The 20,312-nt window shown below is 32.7% G+C and overlaps 2 protein-coding genes across 4 annotated transcripts in view; one reads left to right on the top strand and one right to left on the bottom strand.

Annotated features, from left to right (window-relative positions):
• Positions 1 to 15,157, top strand: part of LOC126974894 (SEC14-like protein 2) — a 67,060-nt gene extending 51,903 nt beyond the window's left edge. The window contains exons 3-11 of one of the 2 annotated variants that reach the window (XR_007731591.1): positions 2,577 to 2,620; positions 3,952 to 4,072; positions 5,133 to 5,284; positions 6,926 to 7,064; positions 8,535 to 8,734; positions 9,190 to 9,344; positions 10,117 to 10,265; positions 11,090 to 14,278; positions 14,318 to 15,157. Coding sequence is in view for 1 of the 2 variants with exons in the window: in XM_050822608.1 (XP_050678565.1) it covers positions 2,577 to 2,620; positions 3,952 to 4,072; positions 5,133 to 5,284; positions 6,926 to 7,064; positions 8,535 to 8,734; positions 9,190 to 9,344; positions 10,117 to 10,265; positions 11,090 to 11,235 (1,106 nt within the window). In the remaining variant the exon portion in view is untranslated. Of the gene's footprint in view, positions 1 to 2,576; positions 2,621 to 3,951; positions 4,073 to 5,132; positions 5,285 to 6,925; positions 7,065 to 8,534; positions 8,735 to 9,189; positions 9,345 to 10,116; positions 10,266 to 11,089 lie in introns of both variants that reach the window. The other variant, XM_050822608.1, reaches the window with a different exon arrangement.
• A 1,271-nt stretch (positions 15,158 to 16,428) lies between these two features.
• On the bottom strand, positions 16,429 to 18,409 carry LOC126974896 (thioredoxin domain-containing protein 17-like). 2 transcript variants are annotated; one of them, XM_050822610.1, is made up of 3 exons: positions 17,991 to 18,409; positions 17,284 to 17,365; positions 16,429 to 16,829 (listed from the first exon to the last, which is right to left on the bottom strand). In XM_050822610.1, exons 1-3 carry the CDS (start codon positions 18,133 to 18,135, stop codon positions 16,676 to 16,678), a joined length of 381 nt encoding a protein of 126 aa, XP_050678567.1. In that variant the 5' UTR covers positions 18,136 to 18,409; the 3' UTR covers positions 16,429 to 16,675. The 2 variants fall into 2 exon arrangements, with proteins under 2 accessions (XP_050678567.1, XP_050678566.1); XM_050822609.1 differs by lacking the exon at positions 17,991 to 18,409 and adding an exon at positions 17,645 to 17,876.
• Between the last annotated feature and the right edge of the window lie 1,903 nt (positions 18,410 to 20,312).

Genomic DNA, 20,312 nt, shown 5'->3' on the forward strand with positions numbered 1-20,312 from the left:
CTTGTATTTGTAATTTGCATGGAACTTGTCTTGTTATTTGTATGAAATTGTTTGTACCTATTAGTTGTCTGCATGTATATGATCTAATGTTTTATACTTGTTGTAGGCTTGTTTCTAAACTTGTTTAAGACAGAAGATAATGAATTTGACAACACAATAATTGACTACTGGCACATACTATAGAAAGTGAAGGTACTGCGGAACTTTGCTTCATAAGTGCAGTATACTTGTAGGTACATCATACAGAATGAAATTCAAGAAAACCACGCAAGTACTGGTCGCGATCATTTTTGAGGAGACGACAGCAAGAAGGGGCCTATCGTTCCTTACCTATTGAATGATTTAAGAATAGAAGACAGAAGTGAATTCAGAAATTTTGTTAGAATGAGACCAGTTTTGGAGAATTTGCTTCAAAAAGTTGTACTATACTTTTCTTAACAGAATTCACAGTATGAGACTCCATCCTCTCACGAGACTCACGAGATGCCATCACTCCAGCAGAGCAATTATTTTTTTTATGTAAAAGGAGGACAAACGAGCATACGCACGGGTCACCTGGTGATACATGATCACCGCCGCACACATTCTCTTGCAACACCAGAGAGGCTACTGGTGACTCATATTCTTCTTTGTATTTGCATCGGATATCAAAGGCAAAATGTAGTTAATGCATTACTTACTTATTGACTATTTACAAAATAATAAATTCCAATATTGACTCGCCCTATCTCGTTGAATCGCTTAATTTTAACACTTTTCATAATTCCAGATCACAAAGGACTTTTTCTCTGTGTGTGTACAAAAATAATACCTCGTATTATAATCCCCTTGTAATAATGTAATGTGTAGATATTATAATGAATTATCTCATAAAAATAAAAACCTAGAGATCAAAGAGAGTCAAAGTTTGGCAGAATTCAAGAATATTGTCAAAAAATAATATATTTGAAATTATATTTATAAGACACAATATTGTAATCATTTTAAATGGTTTATGTATAGTTTAATATTTTTCGTTTTTATGTTTATGCTATATTCAGATACTAAAATTTTGTTACCTTTGTAAAAAGCATGCTGTGCACGCTGTTAGTGAACTACAATACAGATATGTAAATATATATATATATATATATATATATATATATTGTATACTATATTATTTAATTCAAAATTTATTGTAGTTTGTTTGTGTGCCTAAATAAATAAATAAATAAATAAATAAATTACTCATGCTTGAGAGTATCGAGTACTAAAAGTATCGAAAGAATCTTAATATAAGCCGAGATAAATATTGCTAAAAATGCTTATGTCTTTGACCACTCCATTTATCTTCTTCTTTTCCACTAAAAAGAAGCGGTCTGTCCGGTAAATGATTAAAACTTTATCCACCAAGCATGGATAGAGTATAAAACTTGTTTTAGATAAGTATTATACATAAACTTCAATAAAATTAACAATATTTGTTAAAAACATATATGTTTTATGTTGGTGTGAACGCAGTCAATGTAATCAGACTGTATCAAACATGTCTCAAATCTATATGTGAACGCACATGTGTTTTATACTTGTATAAAAACTTGTTTGCAACACAGTGTGTACGCAAGAATGTTTCAGACAATAGCATTACATGTTAAAAACAAATAATTATGTTTTGATAAGTATTCTACAAGTTTTGTATAAAACAAGTTTTTGACATGTTTCTTGGTGTAAACGAGGGGTAATAGATATGACTAAGCTTTTAAATTGTACCTATTAATTTGCCATATTGTACCTATTAATTTTTATGGACAACTAGCTGACCCGGCAAACGTTTTGCTATATAAATTATATTGATCTTTTCCTTGCTAGTTGATAAGAGATGGCGCTAGTTGTATTCATTAGTAACAATCACACTTCTTTTATATCTTGTATTATTCGCACTATAGTATTATAAATTATAGCCTATTTGTTATTCTGGTGTGTAAGCTATACTATTGTAAAGTTTCATCAAAATCTATTCAGTAGATTTTGCGTTAAAAAAGTTCAAACATACATCCAGACATACAAACTTTCACATTTATAATATTAGTAGGACTATACTAACGCATTAGGTTCATCCTGTAATGTTAGTGTAAAATTTAAATTATGTATAAATAAATAAATAAATTATTTGAGCGTTATGCGGCGTTTAAGAGGCCTAATTCCCAGCCCCACCAGTGTAAATGTTACGCTGTGGGTTTGGCCACCACGAAAATGGGCAGATTTGTGGAAACAATAATCTTGGATTTTGCAACTTACGCCTTCGCTCAAGGCCATATGAAAGTGTGCATGAAATCGTGCATCGAGCATCGAGCAACCACCTCATTTAGATTTTTAGAAATGGTTCCAGCGTCATTCATTCACAAAAAAGGAATTACAGACAGATGATACAGATTTATATTTTAGTGTTGATATCGATGTTTTTTATTCATATTTTACACGGCTGTGTCGTAATCCCGATAAAGCGAAATTAAAAGTTGCCCAGTGATAAATATACTTTATGATATGAATAAAAGTAGAAATATATTTTAAAAACCATCATTAATTCTTAATTTCAGCGCGACAATGGGATCCCGTAGCAGCGGAGAAAATGCTAAGAGATGTAAGTGTTTTTGATTTCATTTTTTTAAACCCTATAGTGCTACCGGATAGGCTATAGGCTATCCGGTAGCACTATAGAAGCAGGACACCCACATGTATTCCATAATCCTTATTTGTGATTGCCCACCACGTATACAATATGTTAGTAACGCTTTTTAGACTTATCTAGACGTATAAATTATCTAAGCAACATTTTTATGACAATAAGGAACGAGACGAGATGGACGTTCAGGTGATGGTAAATGATACGCCCTGCCCATTACAATGCAGTACCGCTCAGGATTCTTGAAAAAACCCAAAAATCTTTTAGGGCAATACAATTGTGCTCGTCTCCTTGAGACATAAGACGTTAATGTCTCGTTTGCCCGGTAATTTCACTACGGTGCCCTTCATCCGAAACAAAATAATGCTTACAAGTTACTGCTTAACGGCAGAAATAGGCGCTGGTACACATCCAGCCGGGATCCTGTGCATAGGAGTCTCACACTGGTAATTTTTTTTATAACTGGTAGTTATTGTTTCGATTTTCGATATTCTATCTGACATCGTGTACTGGTTTAGGGCTAATAACCTATTGTTAAATAGCAAGAAAACGAATTATATAAAATTTACCGTGCCAAATGTCAAAAATGTTGATGCAAGTGTTTTGTTACGCTGAGAGGTGATAAAACCAATGGAATCTGCTAAATTTCTTGGCATTACTCTGGATTCCAAATTACAATGGGGAAGGAATATAATTAAATTGAAGGATTGGCGAACAGACTTAGTTCTGCAGCATACGCGGTTAAAAAGATTAGACAATTAACTGACATAGATGCGGCGCGACTTGTATACTTTAGTTACTTCCATAGTATTATGTCCTATGGTATATTGCTGTGGGGCAGCGCTGCCGATATTAATGCAATATTTGTGCTGCAGAAGAAGGCTATTCGCGCTATTTATAACCTAGCTTTGAGCAAGTCACACACACTAACAAAGTGTCATACAAATCGCGAGTGTAAGACGTAGCTTGTCACGCACATTAAAGTAATAAACCTGGCCTTTTTTTATCGGTTGTTTAACAGCAAAAGACTATCTAGACGTATAAGTTATGTAAGGTCTTAGATATTCTTCTTTTATTGTATTTTGGTTTAAGCTGATGATCTTGTTACCAATGCTATAAATAAAAGAACCTAACAAACTCTATTGTAACCGCTTGGAAGCGGATACAATAGAGTTATTATTATTTAGGTTCATTAATCTTAACAATAGCTTAGTACATCCATGTATCCATTCTTAAAGCTGACGACGATTTCTTTAAATATTTCCATAACATAATAACAATTCTTGCAGTCAATGAAATGGCGGGAAAAATGGGGTGTAGACACAACCCTGTCGTCATGGCAGCCACCAGAAGTTCTCTTAAAACATTTCCCTAGCGGCACTACGGGTTTTGACAAAGAAGGATCACCAAGTAAGACTAAAACTATTGAATTTAATCAAAATAATAAATATTATTATTATTACTTACAACTTACCGGAAGACGCAGTGTTCTTAGGCCCCCCACAAGATGGACCGACGATCTGGTCAAGATGAGGGCAGCGCAGGACCGATCGTCGTGGAAATCTTTGGTGGAGGCCTTTGTCCAGCAGTGGACGTCTTCCCGGTGATGATGATGAATTAATATTTTTATAGTTGTATAATTTTTAATATTTAGATCGAATGGGTACTTACAACTTAAATGGCTCATTTTGGTCGACACATCAATGCCGCCGCCCTCATTCTCTTGCAACACCAAAGGAATCACAGGAGCGTAGCCACGGCTTTTTAAAAGAAGTGTATACGACAATTACAAAATTCTTAAATAATATCCCAAAAAATTACAAGACCATGGATGGCTGTAGGTATATACACCGCACACTAACTTAGATATCTATCCCAAATACATTAAAATATTGCAGTAACTTCGTAATCATTGTTAAAATTGTGAGTGAAAACCTTTTCTTCTCAAGAAATTGAGCTGTAGAAACAGCTACAGAAACAGAAGACTATGAGCTATTCTTCCTCAAATTGTTAACAATGACATTAAAATAAATAATAGTTAAAAAAAACTAAAAAGCACGCTTTATATAAAATTCAACTAAAAAATAGAAAATAAATTTAAATTGAAAATAGTGTAAAAAAAATATATTGTAAACAAAGCGTGGGGACTTTATCAAATTAGTGTAATGTCATCGGTCCTCGATAAATCTACAAAGTTTGAACGAAAAGTGGGTCAAAATCGCGCCAGAAGAAGTCGGTTACAAACATACAAACATACAGGTGAAGCTAATATAAAGCGTATAAAAACAATACCTTGAATCTTAGTATTACCTACAGTAGGCCGGCGACGCTGTAATTCCTCTGGTGTTGCAGCAGAATGTGGGCGGCGGTGATCACTTATCATCAGGTGAATCTACTATAAAAAATGTATCGAATATAGTAAGTACGAAATAAATCCAAAAATAATCAAAAAATATAATTTACTTTTCAGTTATAATAGTACCATTCGTCGGACTTGATGTTTGGGGCTTACTGCACTCCGTAAGCAGGACCGATCTACTTCGAATGATAATACGGCATTTAGAGAACTATTTGGCTATGGGCAGGAAACAGGCTCTGACGCATGGACCCGCTGCCTTAAAGGTAATATATAATCCATAAACAATTATGTGTTTGATCATATTTATTGTGCTGTCAATCTCTAAATCCTATACTTAGATTTATTTACGTTGAATATAGTTTTAAAAGGCACCACAAGCAGCGACCGTTTAAATAAGTAAATAGCATGCAATAATACAGATGCATATGCATCTATATTATGTGCATTGCATTTGAAAAACGGTGGATTACGACGAGCGACGCAATACGTGATAATTATATTATGTTTATAAGAAAGGTTACATCGAAAAGATAAGAATATAATTAATAATTTCAAATTGTCGGGCGAAATGATAAATAAAAAAACAATGACCCCAGATAAAAAATATGGCATGTGTATGTCAACCCTATTACTTACACTCCGCCCCTTCTTCTGACAGCAAGCTGGTTCTCATAAATTTTAAACTTACTAACTAGCTGTTTACCCGCGACTTCGCGTTGACGTTAAAATGTATCTATCTATGTGTTAGTCCAGCTAACATGTTTCTGTCTGTTTATATCAAATTTCATATAAGCATCCAGCCGTTTTGGCTTAATCAAGGAATAATCATCAAATTCAAATTCAAATATTTTTATTCAAAATAGGATGTGACATCACAAAAGTCAAAAAAACTACCACCCATTCCAAAATGAATGCCTCAGGCCTGAGAAGAATGAAGAATGGGCGCAACAAACTCAGCGGGCTTTTTTTTTATGAAAAATATGTTTTACAATTAAAGTAACATTTACAAAGTTACAAAGTAACATTGTACAATTAAACTTAATATTTAAAAGTTGTTTTATCATAATATAGATATATAAGATAGGCTACATAATGCTTTAAGGGTAAATGTATACACTTTTATAATAAAGTCCCAGCCACTGTTCAGGCATTATCTATATTAAATAAATTTAAATGTTGAGAGAATTTCTTGCGCCGCTTCTTCTCTCTGTGCGCGCCATTTGTTTCCGAAGCGGTCGTAGTGTCTATTATATATTATGCTCTACTAACTACGTATTCTTTTTTTCTCCTCTAGGGTACTTATTATTATAAAACTTACGAGTATATTACAATCTAGCCTGAACTAATAAGTAATTCTACTTTACTGCTAGATAGGATAAACTAATATATATAACTAACTAATATATATGTGTCCATTAACACTTTTCTTGATGTCTCTATTAAGGGGAAGTAACTTTATTCATGTGTCTTTTATAGTATAATAATCTACTTATTCCTAAAATTTATTTAATAAAAAAGTTGTCAGGTGTGGGGTTCGAACCCACACTCCATCTCGGAACAACAACTAAAATCTGGCGCTTTGAGCCTTTTGGCCAATCTAATTTGACAGCAGTACCTAGTTGAAATTAATGATTCAACTTCACCCCATCACTTCGCGGGCGGCTGTGATGCGACATGCGATAGATGGACGAGAAAATTTGAGGCGATGTATATAATATAATAATTAGTTTTACTTTAATATATTAAAAATCATGTTATATCTTGCAGAATGGCACGGAACCCTTCATTTGCGAGTCCACCTAAGAGACAAGTTCTTTATTCTGCTGTTCTTTATGCCCATATTTCTTCTGGAAAGATCTGGCAATTCACTTATATCGCTACATATTATACCAATAATGTTACAGGTGACAGTAATATTTGACTTGGAAGGTTTTAACATTCGTCAATACGCGTGGAAACCCGCGGCTGAAATGGTCTTCACCTTACTGCAGATATATGAAGCGAACTACCCCGAGATATTGAAGACCTGCTTTTTAATTAACGGTGAGTATGTTTCCAATCAATTTTATTGTTTTATTTGACAGGGCGCAACTTGATGAACAAGCGCTTTAAGATTCACATTCAGCCAGTTGTCAACTCGGTGACGCGGACGTCATGTCGTGACGCATACGCTAGTCTGTAGGTACATATATTGCAAGTCTATGATTAACCCATAGACATAAAATATATTAGGGTATAGACGACCTAATAACCCGTGATTGCTATAAATGCTTAGCATGTGTTGACTACAACTCGTGTTACAAATTACAAGGAATAAAAATGAGACGTTTTCTCACTTTGTGTGAACTACATGACCTTCAATAATGTAATAATATAATTTTGTACCTTACTATATAAGTAAAAAGTTAATGTTGTTTTTAGTAATCGTATAATTGGTGGATATACTAATGTAGATACTGTTTGCATGTGTTATATTCTGTACTTAGCTAAGTAAGTCAAGTTGAAATAAACTCATATGAGTTTATAATTGCACAAACCGAATACATGGCTGTAAGGGCATGAACCCTTTGCCTGTCCTAATAATGGAATATTAACCAAAAAAAAATGTATACAAGTCACGACGCATGTTTGAGCAAAAATCTGTACCTTCTTTTTAAAGCAAGATAATACATATTTATAATACAATGCTTGACATTGAATTATTAAATTTATCAATAATTAGTTATTAACTCTGAAAATGATAATGTACTATCTTAATTAATTATTTTTTATGGAAATTACGACGAATTAATTATAAAGGTATTAAATATACAACTGATTGATAAACATTAAAATGTATTTATATTTAGGAAGTGTCTATTCATCCGATTTTCGGCGGAAACGAATTCTAGGCGTTTCCGTTTCTTTCCTCCCCATAAAAATTGTTCCAACCCTTAAAAATGTAATAATTTGTGGTGAGGTTATAATGCTTTTTTCTTGAACTGTTCCAGCATTGTAATTAGAGTGGTAGCATTATAATCGTGGACTAAAGCTCTATCAATTACAATATTTTTTACCACATAATTCGTGTTACGGGATACTAAGTTTTAACCATTTGTCCGACAATTTTTAAAATAAATTCGCTCATTAAAAAATAACTAATATATAATTGACTCTATTTTCATTAATACAAAAATTGTCGGACAAATAGTTATTTATTATTCAGACGATAATCGTATGACTAGAGACAGCCAAGCCAACAGCTAAGTCACTGTTTGGTGTGGAGACATTTGGCCCGTGGGGCCCAGAGGCGCGGAGAATGTACAAAGTGCTATCTTCTCGCCTCAATAGGGCTACTGATAACCCAAGCGGTGGCAGCTATTTCGGGCACAGAGAAGCCTAGCTATCCAAGGCGGAAATGCTGCCAGTATTCTTGGTACGCTTCCCCGTAGTGATAGATTTAATTTTATGTAACCATAATATTGTAAATATAGTTATAAGATTTATATTTATATAATCTATATTATTTTACAGCGCCGAAAGTCTTTTCTCTCGCATTCTCTGTGGTGAAGAAGTTTATGCATGAGTACACGATTTCGAAAATAAAGATATACGGTACGGACCCGAAGAAATACCAACCCCATATATTGGCTATCATTGGCAAAGACCAGCTTCCGGCTCATTTTGGCGGGAACTTAGTCGATGAAAATGGCGACCCGAGGTGTAGCTCTATGGTAAGGATTATTTCGAACTTTCGAATGCATAATTTTTTAAAACAAATCTTACAGGAATATAATATAGAAAACAAGCTGCTGCCCGCGATGTCGTCCACGTGGATAAAATACTAGTATTCTTGCAAAATTTGCCTAAAAATCTATTCTGTAGTTGTGTTTTATCCGGGCAAACACACTGGTAAACAGACAATAATTCTATAAACTACATTTAAGGCTTCCGTATTTATTTAGAACACACAGCGAGTATTTTTGTAAAACTTCAACTAATAATTACTTATTTAGAATAAGTTACAAAAACTCAGTGAGCAAATTTTTTTTTGTGATCACACATAAAAACAGAGAGCCTGAATAAATGATTAACAATTAGAATCAATATAATTGCCAATCTATTTCACTGCCAAGCATCCTTATCTTTTGCTTTCACACTCACCAGATTTCGATTTTTTTTTCATAAGGTTAAACCAGGAGGCAAAGTTCCTAAGTCTTACTACACGCGTAATGCATCTGAAGAAGACGCAGAGAGCAAGTATACCAAAGTGACCGTGAAGACCGGAGAGAAGCACATCGTAGACCTTCTGTGTCCAGACGATACGGACGAGAGCCTCCTGAAGTAGGTTTTTTTTTATTTACTTTAATTCTTGATACAGTTTTTACTGCCGGATTTTACGACATAAAATAATTTAACATGAAATTAACACTAATGAATCTCAAGATTATACATTTTTGGGGCACTTGGCAAATAGTAGTAAAAAGTTGAGCTTTGAAGATTGATTAGAAGAAGTGGCAACTAATTGGGAACCACCATTCTTTTAAAGCAACATTTACAGCATTTGGCATTTTACAAAAACAATATACATTCTATGCAATGCGATCCACCAAAATTACTACCTACTCTACTAATTTATACTACTCTCAAATTAAATACTTTTTTTTAATTTTCATTACTCCAATTACTTTATGACCCTCTCTTTCATTAAAATTTATGAATTTTTCGATATTCAGTTATATCAATATTTCCAAAGTGTTCGTTGAGTATTATGCTATTACCTTATGCACGGTTATTGCAGTTACTAATATCCCACACAAATAGCAAATTATAGACTAATTTTGTTAAATGCACAATTTTGTTCAAAAATCGCTAGTTCCTCGCCCCGCGCTCCTCACTTCCTGCCACCGGTAGGATGCCTAAATTGAAACACTTTCATTAATAAGTATTTTTTAACAATAAGTATTATATACGATAGTATCCATCACCCTACTCTGTGGTATTGTGCCCTCAATTTTAGTCGGGTACTTTGAAAAGTTTTATATGGACGTAATGTTAAAAATTAATGATGAATAAAAAATATTCGTCCAATAATGTATGTGTTTATTATATCCAGGTGGGATGTCGGCGTAGAAAATCATGACATTAAGTTCTCAATTAAAAGACGCGATCAGGAAGGAAACGAGACAGTAGTGGAGGGACCCAGGAAGATCACCGAGGGACCTGCGGATATTGGAGTCATGCCAGTCACTGGACCTGCCACTTGTATGTATTTTATAGTAACTAAACATGTGTACATACCTATAGAGAACGAGCCAATGCGCGCGACCCCGCCGTTTGCTTGGACTGTAAAGCAGCAACAAGACTATGCTTGCATCCATGTGATAATAATTATGTAGCCTATATGTTGTCTCGACATCTTGTTAATATAATTCTGCGATTCAGTAAACATTCAGTAAACTAATTTATGGTGTATGTGGATGATGCAGCTACTGTACTCAATAACTTTTGTATTAATTTACATTTACTTTTTTTACTTACTCGTGTAAGACATTGACTAATTGATGTTTAAGTGTGTTTGTTGCATCATTTTACATATTATATTGTAATTGAAATGATTTGTAAATCGATGTAAATGTAAAACTTGATATAAAAGAGTGGCAATGAGTTTCTTGCTACTTCTTCTCACTAGCTCAACCGTTTAAGAAGTAGCGGTAGATTCAATAAGAAAATATATATATTTTTTTGACATTCATAAGTGTCATTTCCGTGACCTACGTGAATAAACTGATTTTGATTTGATTATAACAAGAAATATTTTACCTCCTCTTCGGAAAAGTTTGAACTTTGATTAGAAGTTTTAAATCTAACTCTTAACAACTATTAAATTAACATTTACAGCTTCATCGTTTTACAACTTATCACTAATTACTATAAGGTGATGCGACAAAAATAACAAATATTAAATACACAATTTAAAATACAATTTCAGAAGCTTTTGGATATTTTTTTTACTACGCACACTACGCTTTAGTTTTAAGAGAATTTAACCTTGATTCTACATAATATTATTATTTTCTTATTTTCAGATTCCGTGGTATTTGACAACAAGAGCTCATTCCTGCGGAGTAAAAAGATCTTTTACGACGTTCTTATTTCTATACCGAGCAGAGATCTGAACATGACAGACATGCCGGAAGATATTGACACTCCTTCTAGCTCTAATGGGCTGTAGGTGGCTTATGGCTATAGGAGTATACACTAAACAGCCTGTTTTACAAACTCTCTATGTGGATTTAAGACTTATTAATACAAATAGGGCATTTATATGATGTTTAAACTAAGTGTTTTATATAAAGTTAACGCGCGAGTTGAGTGCATTCGGGTCCTGGGGTTGACTCACCTCGCGCGCCTACTGTGTAGTGTTGTGCCGTGGTCGTCGATTACCGTGTTTTTGCGCTAATGCAATTTTTTTTTTATTGTAATAATGACTGATCCGAGCCCATCAGGTTCAGTTCCAAAAAAAGTGTGTGTGGACTTAAGTATGTATGCTCACAAGAAGTTATACTTCTTTAGCCAAACAAAGCAAAAATCCTTTAAATTATTTATTCCTCGTGCTATTCTACGTTTCTAGAAAGAACAATATGAAACAAGAAGAAACCAAAAAAAAAATAACGAATGTCGCAAACGTCAGAAAATGTTATGAACCAACTTCACCCTACTTTACTTTTGTGTTACAGTGATGCGCGCGCATCTTAAAATTTCACTCTCATCAAATATATTTTCATAACGCGCCTAAAGAAGTATAACTTCAAAAAACGAGTTTTTATTCATCGCCAAGCACGAGAAATGGCGAAAAATGTTTTAGAGATGTGTGTGGAAGAAAGGCAGAACAAAAATATGATATTTAAGTATTAGTTTAAAATGGTAAACTTAAAGCATTGTTTAAACTTATCGACACACGCATGATTATGGTCATCAATTATAATTAGGTCACATCACTATCGCATTTCTCAACTCTGCATTCAACTCGCGCTTATCTGTAGATACTTATATAGTTAATGAGACAATAAATTTGTAAAAATTGAAAACAGTGGGTATTAAGTACATTTTGTTACGCATATCTTAGGACTACATTGTTTACGATTGAAGTGTAGGTAAATATTTTCTCATTAGAATGAGAATTGTTATAGAGAAATTAAATCACAAAATATTATTAAGATATAAGTAAATATAAAAACTGTTAAATAATTGAAACGCTGTGGTTGGGGCTTTTAGACTGTAAGTTATTAAGTAAGTTTCACAAAAAAAATGACTTAAATTATAATACCAACATATGTAATCGGCCTAAGTGTGCAATAAATTAAACCTATGTAGCTTTAGAGACCCCGCAAACTGCAGACTTTCGATCGGCCCAGAGTTTGGTTGAGTTCGGCTGTTAAGTGTGCACACTGGCCCGACTAAACAGTTGGGTCTGTGATGAGTGCGCATACTAAACAACTATCGGCCGACAGTTTTAGGGACAGTTCGCTATTAGTTTTAAATCGGCTATTGATGAGTCTGGCCGACTAAACAATCGGTGGTGTGCGCGCCTAGAAGAGCGCTGTACTGATTTAACAGTCGGTCGATAATTTGCTGACTTGTTCAGTTTGAAGGCAACCGTGTAGCCCATCAAACTTTTTTGTTGGCCGATACCGAATCGTTATAATGTGCGCACTCTCATACATTTTCATACTGATTAAGATACAATCCGAACTATCGGCCGATCTAAAGTCTGCAGTTTGCGGGGTCTCTTTCTTATATTACAATGACACCAAGTGAGTTCATATGCCGAGAACTGCTACTACAATTTGAGGAGAATACCCAGATCACCATACACCCATACACGGACATGGGAAAAGTTAGTAGGCAACAACCATTTTGTCTTTTTCGTAATTGGTACGTGGTTTCTTTTCTAGGTCATCCAGACTCCCGACTCCAGAGCGCTTAGTTACGTTCTGCGCGCGCAGTCGTGTTTTTTTCGTTTCGTTTCGTGCTGTACGTTTATTTACCAACGACTGTTTTGTATTCTATAGTGGACATTTATTTCGAGTCTTTGTGACATTGGCAATATTATTTCGGATTTTATTCAACAGAGCTGCGTGCGAAACCAACGAATGATAACACAATAGTTTTACTTGTATAATTTTTGACATAATATTTTTGAATGTAGACCAAACTCCATACATTTTTCGGGCATTCTCCTTTGTTTAAAATCTTCATTAGAATACATATTAGCACTTTTGGGTTTGGAGTTGTAATGTTACTTATATTTAAAAAAAACTAGAAATGTTTAGTTAGTAGGTAATTTTAAACAGGGAAAGGAACCTATTCATAAATGAAAAGGCCGTGAAGTTATAATTTCTATACTCAACAGCTCAGAATACAGGACAATGCATAAGGAGTTTTGAATCACATTTGTATTCATCGCTCGCCTGCACAGTGTTACCAGTGTACGATGACTTCACCACTTTCCGGTTACAATTGAAATTGTATATAGGTTACTATAAGTAATTATGAAGTCACTTAATAAAAACTTTAAAAAAGAGAAATGAAAGTATGTAAGGTACCTATGGATTTTGATTGATTGACAATATAATATAAGAAACTTATACTATAGGTACATTGTTTATACTGTCTCACTATTGATAGTGTTGACGGTTTCTGGTTTGTTCTGTACTCTGAGCTCAAAAGCTAAATAAAGTAGATTGGCAGCCCATTATTAATGATAATGATTATTGATCTTAACGCTTAACGCCACTTCTCTTGATTTAACCTCAACGTTTGTCGGTTGATGACTGACATAAAAAAATATAATTGATAATATGCTGAAACAAAGCAAAGCTTTAGCCTGTGATAAATATATTTTGGGGCGACAAATGATAGAATAAAATTAAGAGAATACTATTGAAGGATTATATTATGCAAAGCGGATGTTAATACTACATTATAATATTATGAAGCACATTTGTGTCTAGATTTCTAGACAATACGCAAGTGTTGCCCATCTCTTAAGAGCTTTTTTGCCATTATTTCACAAAACTAACGAGCTGATGATGCAAGTTTTCAACCCCTGATTTGAACTCTTTTTGGCATTATTTACAATTACCAATCACCGAAATAAGGGAACTGTTAACTGTAAAAAATTACAAGGAAGTACCTATGCCAACCTCATGGGAAGTTAAAATAATATTTTATGGGTATTTTAGGTTGAAAACTTTAACGTAAACATAACATTAGTACAAAAGTGCCTACTGCTAGCTAGATGCTAGCAGTAGGTACTTTTAATTGGTGATATTTTTAGCGTTTGCTGCTTGGGCTTGTGATATGAAGTTGCTTGCTATGAAAGAATGTATAAGTATAAAAATAGGGAAATACACTAGAAAAATTAACAATCAAATATACCTAATCTTTAGGTAGTAATAATAGATGCAATGAATAATAAACTGTTGTAGTTTATATATTGGTAACTGAAATATTACCTTTATGTAATTTTCTTTAAGAACATAGAGAACTTATATATAGTAGAATGTATATAGAAAATTCATTTGAAAATACACCAGATACAAGGTGCTAAAGTACTATTTAAAAAGTACTATTTTTTTTTATTTGATGAAGATATGGTTATGTTCTGACATCATTGCTTCTTCATCCTATCCTTACGATAATATAAAGCAAATGTCTTCTTGACCTTGTAAGTTGTTATTGTTTTTTTGTATCAGTTGGCATCCTGAGAGTGTGCTCCTGAAAGATTTAGGGCACCTATATAACAGTTAGAAGGTATTTGTAGTGTCTTCATAATTATATTATTTAATTTTTTAATGAATAATTATTAATTGTACCATTTTTGCGTTTTGGAAAGGAATAAAGGAATCCCGATCCAGATGAACTTTGAAAATTTTTTGCAGATTCTGTGATAAAAAATATCTTATATTAGAACAATTAGTGTTATTTCGGATTTTTTTTATTTATTAATTCCATATAAAAAAATCTACTGCATGCACACTTACATTGAGATTAATAATACATATTTTGACATTATTGTTTTGATATTACATAGACTTTGGTCCTGTTGAATTTATATTGATTGGTTATATAATAAAGATATCATATAAATATATTATCTTTTATTTCTACTTCAAAAAGAGAATAGCATTAAACTGCCTATTATTACAATTATGTTTTTCTAAAGTTATATTTTTATAAGTGACAACACAAGTGGATGACCAACCCGATATGAAAGTGACCATAAAACACATGTGTCAAAACACATCAATAAACATGTTGATTACCTAGTACCTACTACAACATGGCAGTCACACCCTACAAATCAGAACAATAAATGCACCTATATTTAGTAGCACTCTACCATAGAATAAAAGGTCTAGTAACAGAAATTTCACTCAATTACACCTTTTAAAGTAATTGGTACCTTAGGTTTCCACCAATAAGGTTCATATTAATTCATACTCAGTTTGTGACTCCGATGCGCTAATTATACCTACATTGAGAAATTACTTTACACACACCATCATGTTTCACTCTATATTATAGAATCTATAATATTTAGTACTAGCACAGAAGTCTCCTTGAACCCTATTAAGTAAATATCTACTTTATCCCCATGCTAATAAGGTGCTTTTTAAACTGTGCACTTTGTTCACTGCAATGGACGCCTAACACATTGATAAATCACATGAAGCACACTATTATCTACTCGTATATACTTCTTCACAATCAGCTCAGAGGTGACATACCGTTTTTACTAGATTTTTACTAGATAGCTACCCAGTTTAACACCCCCATTATTAATGTGGTAGAAGACACACAATGAAGTGATGTACGCAACTCTTAAGTTTTCTAGCCATTCACAGAGCACTGGGTCCTCAATATGGCAAAACTATAAGAAAACATTTTTCAAATTCACTGAAGGGCTTATATCCATGGTCATCATGTCAAAAACTATGTCTCATATTTAAATGTGATGATGAATATATTTTTTTCTATTCATGACCCAACATGTGAAGAAATTATATACTTTCTGACACATCTTGTTTGTTGTATCGAAAAAAGTAGAAGTGCATAAGCATAAACAGATAATTGTTTTTTTTTGTGACACTATTCATTGTTGTTGATAGCATTCCTAGAAGTTATGCATATAAGTCATCTATGACAAAATATAATAATAATAATGAGAAATTAAGTTCTCCTGAGAATATTTAAATAATAATTCTGATTATTATGTTTTTAATGTACTAGTCATGATATCAGTAAGGATTTAAACCTTAATTATCTTAATCCCTAAACATAATGGATAAGGTAGCAAAACCAAACTCATCAAGATTTGCATCTGGTAATAGATAATGCTCAATAAATGATAATGCAGATATTATTAAAATAATATAATTCATTTATTGAAGGTAGAAGATAGGTAGTGGTAGATATTGTCTTCTTCGGAGCCAGATATTCATTACAGTATAATATTATACTATTATTAATTAGTAAGTTTGACAGTAACAATATGATATATAACAAGCACAATCCCTGGGGACATTTCTCTTAAATACAAATGCATAATTACCATTTTTATCTATAAACATTATTTTTGATTTGTTATTATATACAAAACTATATAATTATTCATCATCTTCAAATAACATTTGCAGTAATTCTCTTTTATTGCATTGGCTACCTTCAAGCCTCTGGACTCCTTTCCATTTAATAAGTGTTGGGATAACCATGAGTTTTATGCGGCTGTCAGTTCTAAATGGGCAAGCCTTGTTCTTCCAACTAAAACACAAATGAATATATGTTTTGTTAACTGGTAAAGTAATATATGCACTCTTATAAAACATGTGATCATAAATCTACATGCAATTTTTTTTTAAATTTAAATGTCTAATTCATCATAGTTGTGCCAAATTTAGTAACTAATAATGGTAACATTTTACTAGTTCATCAATAAAAATATGGTAGTAACATCTGGGTCTACTCTCATGGAAAAATGTGGAAACCAAAGAAACAATAATAATTTGTTAAATTGTATTTATTTAATGGCTCTACTGCATCATCACCACAATCCTGCGAGAAGTGGAGGATTTTGAGTGTAATAGAACCTTGAAAGTGTGGTAATAGAACCAAAGCAAATATAAGAAACTCTATATACTTTAGAATCTCTTCTAGTAGTAAATGTTCTGCATATAAAGCTGTACCAAAATTTTGTATAAGTTTAAAAAATACTTACTAGTCTCTATCACCAACATCAACATACACAAATATTATATTTTTCTGTAGTTCAGTAAAATATGATTTTATTACAGGTTCAGCTGAAAATAAAATGAGTAAATATGACTAAACTTAAAGCTATTATTAAACCTATTATTATTTATATACCTTTAAACTACTACTAACTTCTACTAATTGTGGAAACCTATAATTGGCTCTCTGTAATTATCTTAAGTATCATTTAAGTTTTTAAGGCTGTTGGTTTTCCAAATAAATAAAATAAACATATTATATAGAATATAGTTCTATTTTATCTTATCTTTTTTAAATCATTTTATACAATAATGTAAAAATATGAAAATTGCAGTGTCATGCAGTACCCATTTGACAATAAATGCACCAACTTCTTCCATTCTCCTTGTTGCTACCAGTAAAGAAGAAATACAAATTTTTACTCTTCTTATCAGTTAGCTTATCTATGTAAAGTGTAAACTCATCATAATTTTTTAATTCAATAATTTTAATTTTGGTCATCGTTTATAAAAAAGAAATATCATTTAGAGAAACATAAATTTTGACACTTACATGTAAGTCATTAATATGTAAACAGTATGCTAAATACAACTAGACAAATACATATTTATTTTGCCTTAGACATCTATGGTAGTTTATGTACCCTACCTTTACGTACATACTACAAATATTGATGCTGATAAAACATTTTACCTTCAACACAATCTGGACACCAACTATTGCCATCAGCGTTCTTAGATCCACTGAAATATACAAAAACCGGTGGTCCATTGATGTCCAAACTCTCTACATATTTAACAAAATCCTCATAACCTTTTATATCGACAAAAGCAACCATGGTAAGCCTTTTGCTTGTAGAATGTAGGTTAAGTACCTATTTTGTTATCAATGTTTATTTAGCTTCGCGACAGTTCAGTTTTAAGGGATTGTTAAACAATAATAAATGTACAAAGAATATATTTTGATACTGTACGAGTTTGTCAATAACACCTATTATTTATAATTATTATATTTAGAAAACATAAATTATCAAATTAAAATTTCAAGTTAATAGCCAATTTTAATTATCTTTGTACACACACTTTATGGCCCGGTTACTGGGATTTTTAAGCAAGAGGAACATAGAACGCTTATATTCTCTTTGCAAGAGACTAAAATAGCCGACATTTACCACAGAATAGTATTTTTTATTGATAGACATTAGCATAGTCTATTTAAATATTAGGTACAAGTCCTTACTCAAGTCCTTGCTCGAGTTAATAAGTGCTTTGTTGGGTGATGTACATGCTTTTACAACAAGATTCTAGAAATAGAGATCCCGGCTCCAATCAGTTCTGATCCAGTCATTTGATAAAACAGAGAGTCCAGCGGTGCTATTCTCGTAATTTCAAAATCGTTACGTAATGTTCCAATCCTCTTCACGATTCCTCTAGATTCATATTCTCCTACCATTTCCCTAGAACGTTAACTGAACTATAATTGGATCGGAGCTGAGCGTCAACAACCACTGAACGACAAGCTCGATATATTGCCAATATAGTTCTATATATGTTATTATATCTAACGACCGATATAGCCGAGCGGTAAGGCGATCCTACCTACTAAACTAGAGGTCCCAGGTTCGAATCCCGGTAGGTGCAAGCATTTATATGATGAATATGGATGATTGTTTCCGAGTCATGGATGTTTATATGTATTTATGTATGTTTAAGTAAGTATATTCATTAAATATATCGTTGTCTTGCAACCCATAACACAGCCCATATATGTGCCTAATTTGGGGCAAGATAATTTGTGTAAAAAAAAGTGTGTCAATATTATTATTATTATATCTATAAATTATACTGGAAATTAGTTGTGTGTGTTTTCTATTATATCTATATATTTCTATTATACTGTAATTATTTGGTGATACACGGAAACTGTAACTTTAGAAGAAAATAAACCTCAGAAAGAAAATATGGAAGTTGCTTACATGTTTAAATATATTTATAAATAAGTATAGACAATGTAAGCTAATCCATTTTTTTTCATAAGGGTTAGAATCACTTACTGAGCATAAAATCACAAAATGCATCCATCCATCTTGATAGATCAGCTTATTATCTAGAATTTTTGTCTAATACTTTTTTTCTAATGTCCATACTTTTTGACTTATATGACGTTTAATGTTGGACTATCTGGCGTAAAGTCCGAAATTTCAAGTTAGGTGTACAATATAATGTTACAAATTCAACAAACAATTAATTAAAACAATATCCCGATTGTTTATGTCCTTAAAAATAAGTATTTCATTTCCTTGCCTGCAATAGTAACGAACTTTTTTATATTGAATTTTATTATATTCCGTACAAATACAAAAAATTATTAATTATTATTAATAATGTTCAGATGCAAGAATAAAATGTAAGAAAATAGCATGAATGTAGCGTAACATTATAATAATGAATAATAATCTACAGGTGCTCAGTGTGCTAAGTTGCTAACACTACTATGAGGACGACGGCGGGCTGGGGAACGCGGAGATGGAGAATGGTCGCTTCTTGACTCAGGTCCTGAGTTAGGTTGACCGAGACGTACTATCTATCCTTTATCAATACTTAACATAACATAAGTGCGTACACCTACCTTAAAGGCCGGTAACGCTCCTGTGATTTCTCTGGTGTTGCCAGAGAATGTGGACGGTGGTGATCACTCAACCCCAGGTGACACGTACGTTCGTTGGTCCCTCCTTCTCCATAAAAAATGAAAAAAAAGATGTACTTTTTATTTTTATGACGATATATTGTCTACAGACGAGACATCTGTATTCAACCCACTTATTATTAGGTAATGTAATTGTTTTGTGATTTGGTGGCTGTAGATGTGGTTTTTTAAGGACAAATGGGCACATTGGTTACCTGATGGTAAAGTGATCACTCCCGCATATTATGCTCTCTTGTAACACCAGAATAAATAAAATATAAATGTTATTGTAATTAACATCTAAAACATACAATGATGTAAATAATGTCA

This window comes from Leptidea sinapis, chromosome 34 (genome assembly GCF_905404315.1).
Source record: "Leptidea sinapis chromosome 34, ilLepSina1.1, whole genome shotgun sequence".
Taxonomy (NCBI): domain Eukaryota; kingdom Metazoa; phylum Arthropoda; class Insecta; order Lepidoptera; family Pieridae; genus Leptidea; species Leptidea sinapis.

Bases quoted from the DNA above. Each gene is read 5' to 3' on its own strand.
- LOC126974896 (XM_050822609.1), bottom strand. From the start codon at position 17,798: ATGACCAAAATTAAAATTATTGAATTAAAAAATTATGATGAGTTTACA. The intron at 17,366-17,644 runs GTACTGCATGAC...TTTTATTTTCAG, and splicing joins GTGCATTTATTGTCAAATGG to CTGAACCTGTAATAAAATCA. The intron at 16,830-17,283 runs GTAAGTATTTTT...TTTGTGTTTTAG, and splicing joins GATGTTGGTGATAGAGACTA to TTGGAAGAACAAGGCTTGCC.